This window comes from Ranitomeya imitator, chromosome 1 (genome assembly GCF_032444005.1).
Source record: "Ranitomeya imitator isolate aRanImi1 chromosome 1, aRanImi1.pri, whole genome shotgun sequence".
Taxonomy (NCBI): Eukaryota; Metazoa; Chordata; class Amphibia; order Anura; family Dendrobatidae; genus Ranitomeya; species Ranitomeya imitator.
The window spans coordinates 750834390-750851920 of record NC_091282.1 but is presented as its reverse complement, the minus strand read 5'-3'; the positions used below and the strand labels follow the sequence as shown (position 1 = coordinate 750851920).

The 17531-nt window shown below is 46.5% G+C and overlaps 1 protein-coding gene across 2 annotated transcripts in view; it reads left to right on the top strand.

Moving 5' to 3' along the window:
* Positions 1-13508, top strand: part of ZFYVE21 (zinc finger FYVE-type containing 21) — a 41776-nt gene extending 28268 nt beyond the window's left edge. Inside the window, exons 7-8 of one of the 2 annotated variants that reach the window (XM_069734484.1) lie at positions 4311-4453; positions 11476-13508. In XM_069734484.1, the coding sequence (XP_069590585.1) occupies positions 4311-4453; positions 11476-11511 (179 nt within the window). In that variant the 3' untranslated portion in view covers positions 11512-13508. The remainder of the gene's footprint in view (positions 1-4310; positions 4454-11475) is intronic. The other variant, XM_069734493.1, reaches the window with a different exon arrangement.
* Positions 13509-17531: the final 4023 nt, after the last annotated feature.

The window sequence follows — 17531 nt, the reverse complement described above, 5'->3', positions numbered from 1 at the left end:
ACTACCATATACCAATACATCAGGAATATCGGAAATACTTGAGGGTAGCTCTCTATATTCAAAATCAGGTAAAGCATTTTCAATATACAGCTCTTCCATTCGGCCTGTCTACAGCCCCCAGAGTTTTCACCAAAGTGATGGTGGAAGTGATGTCATACCTCCGGTCCCGGGATGTAGTAATTGTCCCATATCTGGACGATTTCCTGGTAATAGGGAGGTCAGAGTCCCACTGCACTCATCAAATATCAGTGGTAACATCAACTCTAATGGAGCTGGGTTGGATAATAAACATCCCCAAATCCAGACTACTGCCAGTAAAAATACAGTCCTTCCTGGGGTTAATACTGGACTCCGAGCGTCAGCTCTGCCTCCTTCCACAAAACAAAGTGGACAAGATAATAAACCTGACCAGTACAGCAATACGTCAACCCGCGATGACTCTCAGAAAGGCGATTTCCCTTCTAGGCTCATTAACATCGTGTATACCGGCAGTAGAATGGGCACAATTCCACCTAAGACAACTACAGTGGGAAGTTCTCTCAGCTCAAAGACTGTTAAGAGGGCATTTAGAAGGAAATCTATGTCTCTCCCTGAGCGTAAGGGATTCCCTAGCTTGGTGGACTGTAGAACACCACCTGACAAAGGGGGTCCGGTGGAAAAATCCGGTCATAGACATCATCACGACCGACGCAAGCGGTACAGGTTGGGGAGCTCATCTGAGATCTCACTCTGTACAAGGTACCTGGTCCATAAGAGAAAAAAACTATGGATCAAACGAAAAAGAGCTATGGGCAGTGGAGAAAGCCCTAAGACATTTTCTCCCTTTACTCCAGGGTCGCCATACTCGAATCCTAACAGACAATCGAGCAGTGGTGGCGTATGTCAATCATCAGGGAGGAACGAGGTCCAAAGGCCTCATGAATGCGTCAAAACTCCTCTTCCAGCTGGCGGAACAACACCTGTTATCTCTGTCGGCACTACACATCAGGGGCATAGAAAACACTCAAGCAGACTTCCTGAGTCGCAGAGGCTTAAGACAGGGGGAATGGTCCTTAAACCCCCAGATATTTCAGCAAATAGTCCAAGCCTGGGGCTCACCAGAAATAGACTTGTTTGCCAATTCTCACAACAAGTCAGAAAATTCTGCTCCTTGAATCCAAGAGAACATCCCTTCGCAGTAGATGCCCTACTAATACCTTGGAAGTTTTCTCTGGCCTACGCATTCCCCCCGATAGTGATGATCCCAGCTGTGATCCGGAAGATCAGAGAGGATCAGGCGAGGATTATCCTCATAGCTCCATTTTGGCCAAGGAGACCATGGTTCTCCCTTCTAAGACAGATGTCGTTAACAGATCCATGGATTTTGCCAGAAATTCCGGACCTACTAACCCAGGGCCCAGTAACCCACTCTCAGGTGAAGGGCTTCCATCTGGCAGCCTGGAATTTGAGAGGGCGTTACTAAGTCGCCATGGATTCTCACCAGGTTTAATCTCCACCCTGTTGAAAAGCAGAAAACCCATAACTTCTAGAATCTATGGTAGGACATGGAAAAAATTTCTTGACTTCCTGGGTGAACCATTGGGGGAGGTGGCTCCAGTGGGTCCTATCCTAGAATTTCTGCAAGCAGGATTACATCTTGGGTTAGCAACCAGCACCCTTAAAGTTCAGGTTTCAGCCTTGGGGGCCCTGTATAACTGTAATCTTGCCTCAAATAGATGGGTTTCACGATTCATAAAATCTTGCAGTAGATCTCGGCCGGTCGTTATCCCAAAAATCCCTCCTTGGGATCTAAATTTGGTCTTAGAAGCTCTAACTAAACACCCGTTCGAGCCCTTACAGGACTTATCACCTAAATTACTTACCCTTAAAACAGTTCTTCTAGTAGCCCTAACATCGGCACGTAGGGTAAGTGATTTGCAAGCCCTGTCAATATCCCCTCCTTATACTCAGGTTTTTGATGACAGGATCGTTCTAAGACCGGACCCGGCTTATCTCCCCAAGGTGGTTCAAAAGTTCCATAGGAATCAAGAGATTACCTTACCATCTTTCTATAGTAATCCCAAAAATCCAGGGGAACAAAAGTTCCACATGCTAGATGTGAGAAGATCTATGTTACAGTACATATCTATGACTAGTCAGTGGAGGAAAGACCAAACCCTATTCATAGCCTTTCAGGGTAGCAAAAGAGGGTGTGGGGTAGCTAAAAGTACTATTGCTAGATGGATTAGGGAGGCCATTAGTTTATCCTACTCTGCGGGTGGCACTCCGGTTCCTGAAGGCATCAAGGCTCACTCTACCAGAGCCATGGCTACCTCCTGGGCGGAAAAGGCTGAGGTATCAATTGATCAAATTTGCAAGGCCGCTACCTGGTCCTCACCCTCTACTTTTTTCAAGCACTACCGGCTAGACCTTTCCTCCTCTGCTGACCTAACCTTTGGTAGAAGGGTACTCCAAGCGGTGGTCCCTCCCTAAGGTTTCATTCTACAAAAGTCTCTCAGGTGTGCCGTCATGGGGGAAGGGAAAACACCAGGGTTACTTACTGGTAACAGGTTTTTCCGGAACCCATGACGGCACCTGTATATTCCCCCCCTTTATCACCCTTTCGGTGTGCACTATTGTTTTGGGTGCTTTTTTAGTTAATATGATGTGGTGTTGGATTGCCATGTGTACTAACCAGGGGGGCCTCTCATGCTCTGAAAACCAACTGAAGCGAGGGAGAGGTACCGCCCTTTTATTTTCAGTAGGGTTTCCTGTCCTGGCTGGGTGGATCCCCTCTCTCAGGTGTGCCGTCATGGGTTCCGGAAAAACCTGTTACCAGTAAGTAACCCTGGTGTTTACTTTTTATACAAATATTCTATATTTTACACTAAATATAAAATAAGTCTTGATTAATACTGGCCAATAGGCCCAATACTAGACTCCTACCTCCTGTTATGCACATGGACATAAGCAGCAATAGACCAACTCTACTGACCCAAGATACCGCTGAATGTAATGTAACGAACATGCTCTAATCCTGGCAAAAGTCATTGGGAGTAGAAGGGGAGAAGGTGAACTGAGACAGAACACTGTGTAGAGGTGTGACGTGACCAGTCCTTGTACAGGAGGAGGAGAGCTGTGACATCACCTATTGTGAATGGTGAATCCTGTGTTATCTACTGTATATAGAGGTGTTATCAGTCATTGTACAGGAGGAGGTGAGCTGTGACATCACCTATTGTGAATGGTGGATCCTGTGTTATCTACTGTATATAGAGGTGTTATCAGTCATTGTACAGGAGGAGGAGATGAGCTGTGACATCACCTATTGTGAATGGTGGATCCTGTGTTATCTACTGTATATAGAGGTGTTATCAGTCATTGTACAGGAGGAGGAGAGCTGTGACATCACCTATTGTGAATGGTGAATCCTGTGTTATCTACTGTATATAGAGGTGTTATCAGTCATTGTACAGGAGGAGGTGAGCTGTGACATCACCTATTGTGAATGGTGGATCCTGTGTTATCTACTGTATATAGAGGTGTTATCAGTCATTGTACAGGAGGAGGAGATGAGCTGTGACATCACCTATTGTGAATGGTGGATCCTGTGTTATCTACTGTATATAGAGGTGTTATCAGTCATTGTACAGGAGGAGGAGAGCTGTGACATCACCTATTGTGAATGGTGAATCCTGTGTTATCTACTGTATATAGAGGTGTTATCAGTCATTGTACAGGAGGAGGTGAGCTGTGACATCACCTATTGTGAATGGTGGATCCTGTGTTATCTACTGTATATAGAGGTGTTATCAGTCATTGTACAGGAGGAGGAGATGAGCTGTGACATCACCTATTGTGAATGGTGGATCCTGTGTTATCTACTGTATATAAAGGTGTTGTCAGTCATTGTACAGGAGGAGAAGGTGAGCTGTGACATCATCTATTGTGAATGGTGGATCGGGTTATCTACTGTATATATAGAATGTTATCAGCGATGATATTGAGAATGCTGGAAAGTTATCTATACAGAACAGGATGTGTGCGTCTGGTATTGCACCTAGTGGTCCGTATTTTATATTTTTTTTATGTGGATTTTTTTAATCATACGTTATTAGCCAGCCCCGGCCTGAGGTCTCGATCATGCAGATCTTGTGCAGCTTCTCGGCTTACTTGATGAATCTTCTTCAATGTTGTAATGAAATGTGGATTCCATAATCATCCATGTGAACACAGCCTTGGTCTGCACTGGATTTTATTCCATTCCCTGGGGTGTAAAATTCAGCATGATTTTTATTTTATTTTTTTCTTTCTCTGCATAAAATATACAGGGGGAAACAGTCGGGCGACCGGGATGCTGATCCAGTATAAACCTCAAGGCTCCGACGAACTATTACAAATGAAGTTTACAACAAGCGAAGACTTTACTTGCAACAAAAAGATGGCGGCGTCATGGCTTGCCGCCATGCACAAGGTAGAGTACATGTCCAAGTGATGTGTTAAGGTCTGATGGAAGTAGTGCCCATGCTCCCAGACTGAGGTCTCTAGCATTCTCCATCACCTTGGCTGCCACATGCACTCTAGGGTAATGTGGCATTCGTTTGCACCCAGGACCTTACTTCACATGCACCAGCCCAAGCTGTGGAGGAGGTCAGCTGCACTGTGGATGCATTCATTGCCTTTCCTTGCTCACAGAGTAATTGATGTGACTAATGGAAATCACCTTTGTACGACTCTGAGATAATCAGATACTATTGGACTTTGATATAAGGTCACTGGAGAACTTACATGAATGAGCATGGTAAATGAAACGCAGAAATCCGAGGGATTGTCCAAGATGGGGTGCCAAGTGTTGTGACTGGTATTGCAGCTCGGCTCTATGGAAGTGGCTGAGCTGCAATACAGCACTTGTCCTCTGGACCAGGGTGGTGCTGCTTTTGAAAGAAAGTCGTAGGAGTAGTTTTTATAAATGACGTTTTTGATGTAGTCTTTGCCACTGGTAGGGGAAGATATGGGAGCACTGCACACATCCATCAAGTGATTTCATGCACCAAATCTGTACATCAGCTGCTATGCAGCCCTGTGTGTCTCCATGGTTACAGACTACAATGACACCCTATGTTTAGTCTGATCCTGCAGTCTTCTCACTCCTTTTGTTCTGCCGCCTTTCCTTGCTTACCTGTAGGAGGGGAATGATTACAAGCGTGACTGCGGGATACAAGTATACGCTGGGTTTACTATTGTTTTATTACCAACTAGATGGTGGCCCGATTCTAACGCATCGGGTATTCTAGAATATGCATGTCCACGTAGTATATTGCCCAGCCACGTAGTATATTGCCCAGCCACGTATGTCACAGGATAAAAAAAATAAAAAATAAACACATACTCACCTTCCGAGGGCCCCTTGTAGTTCAGTCACATGACCGTGACGTCATGGCAGGTCCTTCTCCCATACCATTCTTGGCACTGGAACCTGCCGGAGGTCACCGGAGCGTCGCAAAAGGTGAGTATATAATTTATTTTTTTTATTATTTTTAACATTAGATGTTTTTACTATTGACGCTGCATAGGCAGCATCAATAGTAAAAGCTTGGTCACACAGGGTTAATGGCAGCGGTAACGGAGTGAGTTACCCGTGGCATAACGCGGTCCGTTACCGCTGGCATTAACCCTGTGTGAGCGGTGACTGCGGGGAGTATGGAGGGACTAATCGGACTGTGGCCGTCGCTGATTGGTCGCGGCAGCCATGACGTGTAGCTGGCGAGACCAATCAGCGACTTGGATTCCATGACAGACAGAGGCCGCGACCAATGAATATCTGTGACAGAAGGACAGAAAGACGGAAGTGACCCTTTGACAATTATATAGTAGATGGTGATACATAGGTTTGCACAGGAGCTGTATACACTTTTTTTTTCTCCTTCGCCTCAATGGGGGCCACAGACCGCAGGTGTTATGCTGCTGCCACTAGGAGGCTGACACTGATACAAAGAAAGTTAGCTCCTCCCCTGCAGTATACACCCTCCCGCTGGCTCTCAGCTAACCAGTTCTTCCTTAGTGTCTGTAGGAAGCACTTGGATCTTGTTCAGACCCCAACGTTTTTATTTTATTTTTTACTTTTCTGTAAACTTTTAATTAACGGAGTGAAGGGGGCGACAGATTCTTTCAAAGTTCCGATCTCCCCCGAATCAACAGGCGAGCACGCGGAGTATACCTCCCCGTACCCTCTCCTGCGACGTGGGACGCCATGCCCGAGCTCACTTCAGGGGCGACTGTTCCTTCACGGTCCCGATCTCCCCACACCAGCAGCAGGCGACCACATGGAGTGTCGCCTCCATGTATCCTCTCCTAGAGCCAGGCCTATAGCCGGACAACTGGCCCTGTCCACCTGGGGGCTGAACTCCGTGGATGTACAGAGGCCCCTCTCTATGGCGTCCGAGCAGCCCCCACTGTCCCACCACTGTTAAAGCGGATGGTACAAGGAGGCGGACGGTTCCTCTCCACCTCCCTAACAAAGGGATGGTCGATTTGAGGTTTACACCTTTATCCCTGCACCGTCCACGCTGCAAATCCTGACCTCCAGCAGAACAATAGAGTGCGTGCTTTCTTCGGCGCTGAAACCGTCATCCGCGGCAGCTCCATGCAGGGACGCGCACCCATGGTGAGTGGATCCAGTCTGCGGTGGGATATTCACATGCTGACAGGCAGCCTCCGCTTCCCTGTGGTCCATCTCCCTGAGGTAACGCTCCGGCCAGCTGCAAAAATTTAGCCCCCGGCTTCGGCAGATGTGTAGGCCGCAGACGAATGGGGCGACGGATCCTTTCAAGGTTCTGATCTCCCCGAACCATCAACAGGCGAGCACGGAGACTGTCGCCTTTCCGTATCCTCTCCTGTGACGTGGGATGCCAGGCCTGATTCTTAGGGGCGAAGGGCCCCTTCAAGGGCACCGATCTCTCCTGGAAGCCGCGCCCGCACTATGGTGCGCTAAGGCGGCTCTGCCTGCTTTTCTGGCGCTTCCCTCCTGCCATGGGAACGCTCAATGTTCTCGCCTCACTTCTACCGCTGGTATCGCTTTCGCCAGCTGCAGAAATTTAGGCCCTGGCGTGGGCCTATTCATTGAAGTCTCAGGGCTCCGCCCATATCGTCTGTGGCTTCGCCCCCCGAATTGGCGCTTCTTGCTCTCTGAGATTTTACCACCTCTGCATCTCCCGGTGGCCTTCTTGGTCCACCCATCCGGCTCACACAGGCGAAGGTTTTTGCATTAAAAGGGCGCAACGACTCTACATCAGTACCCGGGTAAGGCAGTACCTGACCAGTATGCCCTGGTCTTAAAGGCACATGACCAGCATGCCCTAGTCTTAAAGGCACATGACCAGTATGTCCTGGTCTTAAAGGCACATGACCAGTATGCCCTGCTCTTAAAGGCACAAGACCAGTATTCCCTGGTCTTAATGGCGCATGATCAGTATTCCCTGGTCTTAAGGGCACATGACCAGTATTCACTGGTCTTAAGGGCACATGATCAATCCGAAGCCGGTCACCCTCAATGAGCTCAGGAGCCCTCCGCCGCTGATCCCAGTTTATCCCAGAGTACCTAATTCCCCTCAGCGGACTTTGTCACTAGCCGCAATCCATGGTTTCTCTGACCAAGAGATCGAATCCCTCCGTGAACCCTCTGTGGCTCGGAGTGCTCGCAGGACCGATATACATGGTCCCTCTCCTACATGGGAGCCGTTGGCTAGCAGGGGCCACAAGAATTCTAGAAACATACAGGCGTATAGAAAGCGGAAGTTTCATTTCCTGATCTGTCTCCCCAATGATATGCTGAAAACAAGGCTCTGAATATGGATCGGATATTGCCCTGGGTTGCAAGAGCTACAGAAAAGGATGGACTCGCCTATTTATATCATCAACCAAATTGACGAGCGATTCACTGGACAGAAGCCTCTACGTGGGATGCCATACCTGGTCTGATTTTTAAGGGCGAGACGGGTCCCTTTAAAGGGCACCGATCTCCCCACACCATCAACAGATGAGCACATGGAGTGTCGCCTCCATGTATCCTCTTCTGCATCCAGGCCTAACGCCAGACAACCTGCCCTGTCCACCCGGGGACCTCAACTCTGGGGATGTACAGAGGTACCCCACTTTGCATCACCACTATTTAGCGGATGATGCAAGAAGGCGGACGATTCCTCTCCACTTCCCTGTTAAAAGGATGATGGATCGACGGTTCCTAATTTTCTACTCTGCACCGTCAAAAGAGAGCGACGATGGCAAGAGACTTTTTTTCCTGACCTGCTGGATGCAGGCCCGCATTCTGCCACTTGGCAGACTAACCAAGTAGAATTTCTTGTGGTATACCTACCAGTATCCCTGCCCGATGTATCATCAATTAAAAATACCACGTACTGTCGGATAGCAAATCTGGTTTGTTCCATCTTGTGGCTTCGGGTTTAGCACTCTCCCCTTCCTTAGCCGCCACATGGGATGCTTGAGCAATGGTCTCCTGGTTGGAGACCTTAACTACTTTGATTCACACAAGCAACCTTTCCCCGAAGACAATACACCTGGCCAATCAAATCTTCTGAGCGGGAGACTAACAAGGAATAGTATTTTTTTTCTACAGACCCAACCAGCAGTGGAAGGGTTGTCCAGAACAGTCTAGATCTAAGGGATCTTGGTTCCAAAAAAGGTGAGGAAAATTAAGACCAATCCCGGACCTCAAACTTCTAACAACCTTTGACAAGGTCCTCCTTTTTCGGATGGAGTTCCTCCGCTCAGCCATTAGTTCAACAAAAAAAGGTGGATTTTCTGCTATCCATCGACATTCTGGTTTCTTACCCTCACATTCCTATTTTTCCCCTCTTCAAAAATCCCTTCGCCTTTCCACTTGCGAACAGCATTTTCAAGTCACGACCTTGCCCTTCGGCCTGGTTGCCGCACCCAGAGTGTTCGCAAGGGTCATGGCAGTTGTCAGATTCCTCTGGCACCCTAGTAGCCTGGTTGTCCTGCCCTATTTGGTCGACTTTCTAGCCGCCCTTCCAGGACTACGCTGAGTTGTCTATATCCCTTGCAATACACTCTCTCCTGGGCTGGCAGCTAAACTTAGACAAGTTTTCCTCATTTCCAGCCCAGCAGATCCTTTTTGAGGCAGATTCTGCACAAGAAGGATGGTAATTCTCTCTCGAGTCAAGGTCGTGGCCCTTCAACAGGGAGCTAGTGCACTTGATCACTCATCCCCTCAGTTAATTCGATTTGCTAGGAGGATTCTGAGGAAAAATGGTGACGACAATGGAAGCAGTTTCCTTCGCTCCGCTCGTTTTCAGCAAGTCAATCAGGCTTTCAAAGGATAGTCTCTGAGCTCCTTCCTCATCCAGGGCCTTCTCCTGGTCCAATGGTTATTAGTGAATACCAATGCCAGTCTTCTTCTCCCGATCATTGCTCTAGGGATCCAAAACGGTATGGCTAATCCTACAGCAGGTTCACTGCCGTCAGGCGGGTCACCCCATCCGACTTCAATTGGATATGGCTATGCCATACGTCAATGATCTAGCAGGTACCCACAGTCAAGCGTCATGGCCGAGGTACCTCACACTCTCTGATGGGCCGAGATCTATCATTCGGTGATCTCCACAGTACATATCCCTGGAGTAGAACACTGGGCGGCAGACATATTCAGCCGTCAGGGTTTCTCCTCAAGTGAGTGGGAACTTCACCCGAAAGTCTTCCATCAGATCTGCCTTCACTGGATACTCCAGATGTAGGTCGGATGGCGTCCAAACTGAACGCCAATATACTTGAGTTCATGGTTCAGCCTTGAGATCCAAGAGCATCGCAGTGCATGCTCTGTTCTTACATGGTACCAATTTCCATAACCCCTCTTCTACTACTTCTGAGATATTTTTGGAAGCAGAAATGGCCCCAGTGATCCTGGGAGACCCGTACTGACCATGTCAGGATTTCTCGCTTGCGGTACTAGTATTTTTCCGTCTTATTGCAACAAAACTGCAAATATGGACTCCCTTGTGGGGAATCTTCACATGTGGTTCTTCCCTATCACATACCATTAGATCTTTGGGATCTTAATGGTCCTGGGGGTCTTACAGTAGACTCCTTTTTTTTGATCCGGACAGACTTTACTATCAGGGAAGGTCGCTCCCTTTTTTCTCTGCGTTCTTGTCATCCTGATGAGTCTTCAGAGCTTGTGGCTCTGTTCTTTCAGACTTTTTTCCTTATCACCATCAAGGCGAGGTTGTCCTCAGGCCATCCCCCTTCCCTTGTTACAAAGGTGGTATTGTATTCCCACTGTTACAGGGGCATCGTCCTTCTCTCATCTCTTTCGGCTCCAGTCCACAAAACGGAATGGGTTCTCCATAATCTGGACGAAGTGAGTGCTCCGAGTAGGTACGTATCGAGGACGGCGTCCTTCCGAAGGTTGGACACTTTATTCGGGCTTCCTGACGGTCACAGGAAGGGTTTAGCCGTTTCATCAGCCACGTTAGCATGGTGAATTCGTTTCACCGTCCAGGAGTCCTTCTGTGCTACATGTCAGCCTATCTCCCTGTCTGAGGGCTCTAGGCACCAGACGTCAGCAAGCACGGCTACAATCTTGCGGATTCATCCAGTCCACATGCATTCTTGAAGCACTATAATTTCCACACTTCCACAGATGTGAGTCTGGGCAGGCGGACTCTGCAGGCCGCGGTGGCGCACTTGTAAGTAGCGGTTACACGGCCTGATCTGATGTTGTCCCCACCCAGGGACTGCTTTGGGACGTCCCACGGTCTGTGTCCCCCAATGAGGCGAAGGAGAAATAGGGATTTTTGTGTACTCACCGTAAAATCCTTTTCTCCGAGCCATTCATTGGGGGACACAGCTCCCACCCTATTATTAGCTTGTGCTTGTTTTTATAATTTGCCATGCTATACTCTCATATATATAATGTGACATGCTATACGCTCATATATTGTTATTGATCTTCTTCTGCTTTTGCACCGAACTGGTTAGCTGAGAGCCAGCAGGAGGATGTATACTGCAGGAGAGGAGCTAACTTTCTTTGTATCACTTAGTGTCAGCCTCCTAGTGGCAGCAGCATACACCCACGGTCTGTGTTCCCCAATGAATGGCTCGGAGAAAAGGATTTTACGGTAAGTACACAAAAATCCCTATTTTTTTTGTTTTCTTTACTCAGAAAGCTCTTTGTAAACTAGTCCTGCTTGGAGTTTTTAGACTTTTTTTTATTTTTATGCCACCTACCCAGTCTCAAAACAAAAAAAAAATTTTGGATGCAGCTTTACATGCTGTGTGTGAATAGACCCCCCAAGAGCTTGGGGTAAAATCACTCACCTCCAGATATCACTGTATGTTCTGTGAAAACATCACCAGCTCGCTGATGCTGCAGAGCTGAGCTTGTTAGCGTAGCTCTTACCTGAGTCTCCGATATGACAATCTCGGCTCTGTTACATCTCTTCTGTTTTCTCCTCTCACCAGGCTGCCAAGTTTTTGTATGAATCTCGGGACCAGTGATTGAAGATGGGAGGATGCAGAGTCGTGTTTTGTAATTGTCATTTCTCGATGCCATCTACTTGCTCCACTTTCCGCACCTTATGTAAGACAAGACTTTATAAGTTCAGGGACTTCTCAGAGCGAGAGTTCCTCACCGTAACCGTGCAATATGTATCCACAGTAATGCTTCAGACTGTACGTTCACAGGCAAGGATGCGGCCGTGGGGTTTTTCAGCTCCTTTAGTTCCAGGTGGCCATTTTTGCCACATGTTTTATGAGCCTCGGACGTCTCTGCAGAAGGATGAAGACTTTCTACACTAGATCTCAGGTTCTTTTTCTCTCTTCTACAAAAGCACTAACCTTCTGGGCAATACAATGGACATGAATTATGAGGGGATGTTTGGAGCAGTGTTGCCCACCCCCCGTTTTCGGAACCCCTTTCTCCTAGTGAAGTGCCCAGGATTTACCTGTTGTTGGCACTTATGAGGACCGAGGTGCACCACTAGAGGGCAGCGCTGGCTGCAAAGATACGATTGGTTTATACAGTGGGGGCAGCCATTTTTATTTGCCTTATGTTTTCCATTTTTGTCAATTTTTTTAAAATTCTTTAAAGGGGATTCCACTTTCAAAAAAAAAAAAAAAGTGTCCTAATAACTACATATCTCTAAAACTACTAAAATAGAATACTCGCTCTCCTCAGGTCCAGGACCTCCTCCCCAGCACTTGGTGCAATCTGTGTTTTGGATGCAGCACTTACATCATGACCTAAGCACATGTGAGCAGCTCTAATGATGTAGCCATCACAAACCCCTGAGCTTAGTGATTGGCTGCAGCGGTCACATGCATTTTTAGTCAGGACCTCTCTGCTGCACCTGGAACACAGAGACCGGAGCACAAGTGTAGAGCCTGTTCTGGACCTGGAGAGGGTGACGCATTATCGATTTGTGATCTTGTAACTAATCAGTAGTTATTGCAAATTGACCAAGACGTACAAATCAATCGGCCACATCCGATTGATTAGCCGGCCCGGCATGACATAATCACCTGTATGATGCCACCCCAGGCAGGCTAATGAGACGCTGATGGATGCCATGCAGTAGGCACAGATTATGGGACCCGGTCCTATATATCGATCTGCATCAACCCTACACTTCAATTGTTTGGGTTCCAACTTTGTTGAAAATGAAAAATTTTCAAGTCATATCTATTTCAGAGGAAAGATGAGTGACCCTCGCTTAAGGCGGACACAAACCCAACACACACGGAAGTAAATCTGACACCTATATTATTGCATTATCAGATTTGGCGGTCTGGGAAAGAGATGGGAGATGTAATGGGGGCTAGATTTTACAGTTATCTTCAATAATTAAAAGGGATGTCCACTTAGAAAAATATATATATACCGTATATATAAAGATATATAACTTATTAATATATACTAATGATGAAAGGTGTTCTGATCACCAGATATCAGTGCCGGCCAGGCAGGTCCACTTCCACACAAAACGGTGTTTCTACGTGTTCAGTGATGTGTGAGAGGGGCCAACGGACTTTTAGGCAACGTGCACACGTAGTCTGGGTCCACTGCGGATTTTTCTGCAGCGGATTTGATAAATCCGCAGTGGAAAATCGCTGGGGATTTACCGTGGTTTTACAACTGTGGATTTCTATTGGAGCAGTTGTAAAACCGCTGCGGAATCCGCAGGAAGAAGTGACATGCAGCGGAATGTAAACCGCTGCGTTTCCACATGGTTTTTTCCACATGTGCACAGCGTTTTTGGTTTCCCATAGGTTTACATTGAACTGTAAACTCATGGGAAACTGCTGCCGATCCGCAGCAAAATCCGCATCGTGTGCACATATCCTTAGGGCTGGAGCATAGGCCAAGATGTGAAGCTGACCAGCGAGTCCCCCCCCCACCCCCATACACAACACCTGAGCACGGAGCGGGGGTCTCCAGAGTGGAACACCTGTTCCAATCCATTTAAAAATAAAAAAACATAACTTGCTAAACCCCCTTAGAGGATGGTATTTGTCCTGTTTACCTGGTAATTCTTTTCTTCAGTGTTTGCCGCTTCTTTTTTTTTTTTTGCTTTGCTCCTTTAGACACATCCACAATCTGAGACCCCTGTGTAATGTGAGGCCAGGCTTGAGTCCTCACTTTGTGCACAGTGTGAATGAGCTCATGCAGAGGTCGCGTATAGCTGTGAGTTTAGGCACTACAGAAAACCTGCAGCAGTTTTGCTATGCAAACATATAGGAAAGGCTCTACAGATTTTTAGTCTAGATTGTGGCTTCTAGGCTCATTTTCTGATTATACATTCCCTGAAATGAAGCTTTTTTTTTTTTTTCTTCCTAGTGATCTGCATAAAAAGATCAGAAATGTAACCTATCACACCTCCCCCAGGGATATTAGTCTACTAACCCTATATCACAGCTCTCCCCTCTCACTCCCACTGTACAAAGACTAATGACAGGTTATCAGTCATTGTACAAAAGGAGGAGGTGGTGAGCTGTGACCTCACCTATTGTGAATGGTGGATCCTGTGTTATCTACTGTATATAGAGGTGATGTCACAGCTCACCTCCTCCTCCTGTACAGTGTGAAAACACCTCTATATACGGTAGATAACACTGGATCCGCCATTCACAATAGGTGATGTCACAGCTCACCACCTCCTCCTGTACAGTGTGACATCACTTATTGTGTATGGTGGATCCGGTGTTATCTACTGTATATAGAGGTGTTATCAGTCATTGTACAGGAGAAGGAGGTGAGCTGTGACATCACCTATTGTGAAGGGCGGATCCTTTGTTATCTACTGTACATAGGTGTTATCACAGCTCACCTCCTCCTTTACAATGACTGGTATCACCTATTGTGAATGGTGGATCCTGATCTATACTGTATATAGAAGTATCAGTTATTGTTCACAAGGGGGAGCATGGAAATGTCATCACAGCTCACCACTTCCCCCTCCCGTCAAAGACCCTTTCCCTGATTTGAACATGCTCAGATAATGCATGTGTACAAACCTTGTCTGACATGTCTGTGTCCAGTAGGAAAGCAATACTAGGCCTGGGGGCCAGTGTGAAAGTTATTAGTTATTTTCACAAACTTTGGTATGTTTTTTTTTTTTATATATATACAAATATTTAATACCACACATTCAATTTAAAAAACCAGTAGGTCATTTTTAGAATGATACGCTACATATGAGGCAGATGCAAATTCACCTCCTTGTCTTGGAGAGGCTTAGGCTGCCGCTTTACACTGCAGCTGATTATTTAGATCTTGTAACATACATATTTTTTTTTTTTTCTTTACCGGCCAGTCATCTTTAAACTTTGCCAATTTCTCCAGGATCCTTTGTGTACATCACGGCTGTCCCCATTAGTGTAGGATTATATAGCTTGCTATGTCACGCGTTCCTGTACGGCAGGGGGTAGGCACATGATATAATATGCAGAGATTGAGCACATGGAGGGATAGAACATTATTGGAGGTCGGGGACGTCTTCTTACCATTAGGATGAAGGCTGAATCCTTTTCTACTGCTCCTGGGTTTCCAGGCTGTTCAGTGTCGTTCTGCTCCTTGTAATATTCACTTTATACGATGATGATTTGTACTTCTGTATTATTATAAGACCTTGTTTTACACTAATACTCGGCGATGGCCCCATCTCTCCAGAATGGTGATTAGTCTGTAATGATGGATTCACTGTCTCCATGTATTCGGCTACTACAGAACGCCCCGAGTGATCGCTGTATAGTAAAGTAACACTGCTTGTGGTTCTGTAGGGACGGTGAATTGCCACCATTGTAAAACCTGACGGGGACGGTCACCGGCTTTTGTAGAGTCTGTGTTTACCTAATAAAAAGCACAACAGACATTACTTGGGTCATCGTGGAGTTTTCTTTATTGATCTGTCAGAGTGGGCCGATCCGAGCAGGTGAATTGGTTTTCAGCTATGACACTACTGAGCTATTCTGCTTTTTATGCACTAAGCGTGCTGTATGGGGGTCCTGTGGTTCCGGTTTGAATGGAGGAGTGGACTGAGATATGCGCTGACACCTAAAATGAATCCACAGGGCTCTGGCCACGACTCTGCTGCAAACAATTTCCTACCTGCTGCCATCTCTAGCATAGCTTTTGATTATCCAGTTTGCCACAATCTTGTGTGGGCATCATACCATGCCAGCTAATCGAAGCTGGAAATGGCAGCAGGTGGGAAGTGGATCATGGATCTCCTGCAAATTTATCTACTCCTTTTTACATGAGTGAATCATGAATGCACCATTACTGGCAGTGGATAGAGTGATATTGCATAACAAGTGTATGGTCACTTTTCTGTCCCCAGGTAATGCAGGAGGGCAGTTCCTGCAAGCACTAAGGTAGCCACACTTTTTAAGTACTGATCTGAGAAAGAAGGGGCAACAGAGTTCCCCTGTACGTTTTGAGGGGCTGCAGTGAAAGTGGGTGGGGGGACCCCTCTTATTTTCAGAATCACTTTATATAGGGGATATTTATTTAAAGGGAACCTGTCGGCAGGATTGTGCATAGTAACCTACACACAGTGTGAGATCGGCGCTGTGATACTGAATAAAATGATACCTGGGTTGATGAAATCCGTCTTGTGAATGTTTAATCTTTATTTTCAGTTTTGTGTTAATGATATTCCCGTGCCCTAAGGCGGGGCTGGTGCATGTGCTGCTCTTATTGCATTATGAACATATAGACTGCTGATGGGTCACTGATCCCTTGCTGGCCTGCCCCTTAATTTACATAAATATATGTACATACTGAAAATAAATCCTTCTGCAGACACCTGACGCACCTGTGCAGTAGCAGCTATCTGTGTGCATGGAGATCCGATAACTGCTGCCATCTTGGAGGATTCCCCCCCACAAGCTAGCCCCTGCGCAGTAGCAGCTATCGGATCTCCATACACACCGATAGCTGCTACTACACAGGTGTGGCGGGTGCCATTTTCAAATCGACTTTTTCCCCTCGATCCATTAAATAAGCAAAAGGGATTAAGTGCACAGTAACCATGTGATTATGCTGCAGCGCCACAGCTGGTACCTGCCAGCAGCAGTGTTTTTTTTATTCAGTATGTACATATATTCATTATGTAAACTAGGGGGCAGGTCAGTGAGGGATCAGTGACCTGTCAGACGCCATACAGATGAATACCTAATCAGAGCACCACCTACACCAGCCCCACCTTAGGTTACGAGAATCTCTAACATAAAACTTCAAATAAAGATTAAAAAACAACTACAGGACGGATTTCATCACCAGATACCATTGTAATCAGAATAACAGCGCCGAGCTGACACTGTCTGTAGGTTACTGTGCATAATCCTGCTGACAGGTTCCCTTTAACTGCATTTAATATTGGAGTGTGATTTCTGAAAGATCCTTTATTTGTAGTTTTTTTTTTTTTTTTTTACTCTTTATCAATTACTTATCTTGATATTAAGAGCTTCCCCTCTGAAACTTCAGCTTCTACTGACTGGGGATAAAATCTGCAGTGGGAACATGTTGGGTGCACGACTTGTAAGGGTATGTGCACATGTAGTTTTGAGCTCTGCGGATTTTTCTGCAGCAGATTTGAGAAATCCGCAGGTAAAAGGCACTGCGTTTTACCTGTGGATTTTATGCGGATTCCATCTGCGGCTTTACACCTGCGAATTCCTATTGAGGAGCATGTGCATCACTGCTCCATTCAGGACAAGTTGTGTTCTCTGGATCCCAACGATCAGCAAATTAACCCCTATTCCGTGGGTGGGGAGGGAGGAAGAGGTAGGGAATAACCCTTTAATCAAAGGGATTGGTTTTCATGTGGGGTGCTGTTCTACAGACAGGTAAAAGCATAAGTGAGGAGTAGGGATACTTTTAACATATAGGTTGATGGCTTTCTGTTTCCAGCATACACTAGATGATGAATGCTCTCATAGGCTATGTGCACACGATGTGGATCCGCAGCGGGTTTTTCCACGCAGAAACACTGCAGATCCGCACTGTGATGTACAAT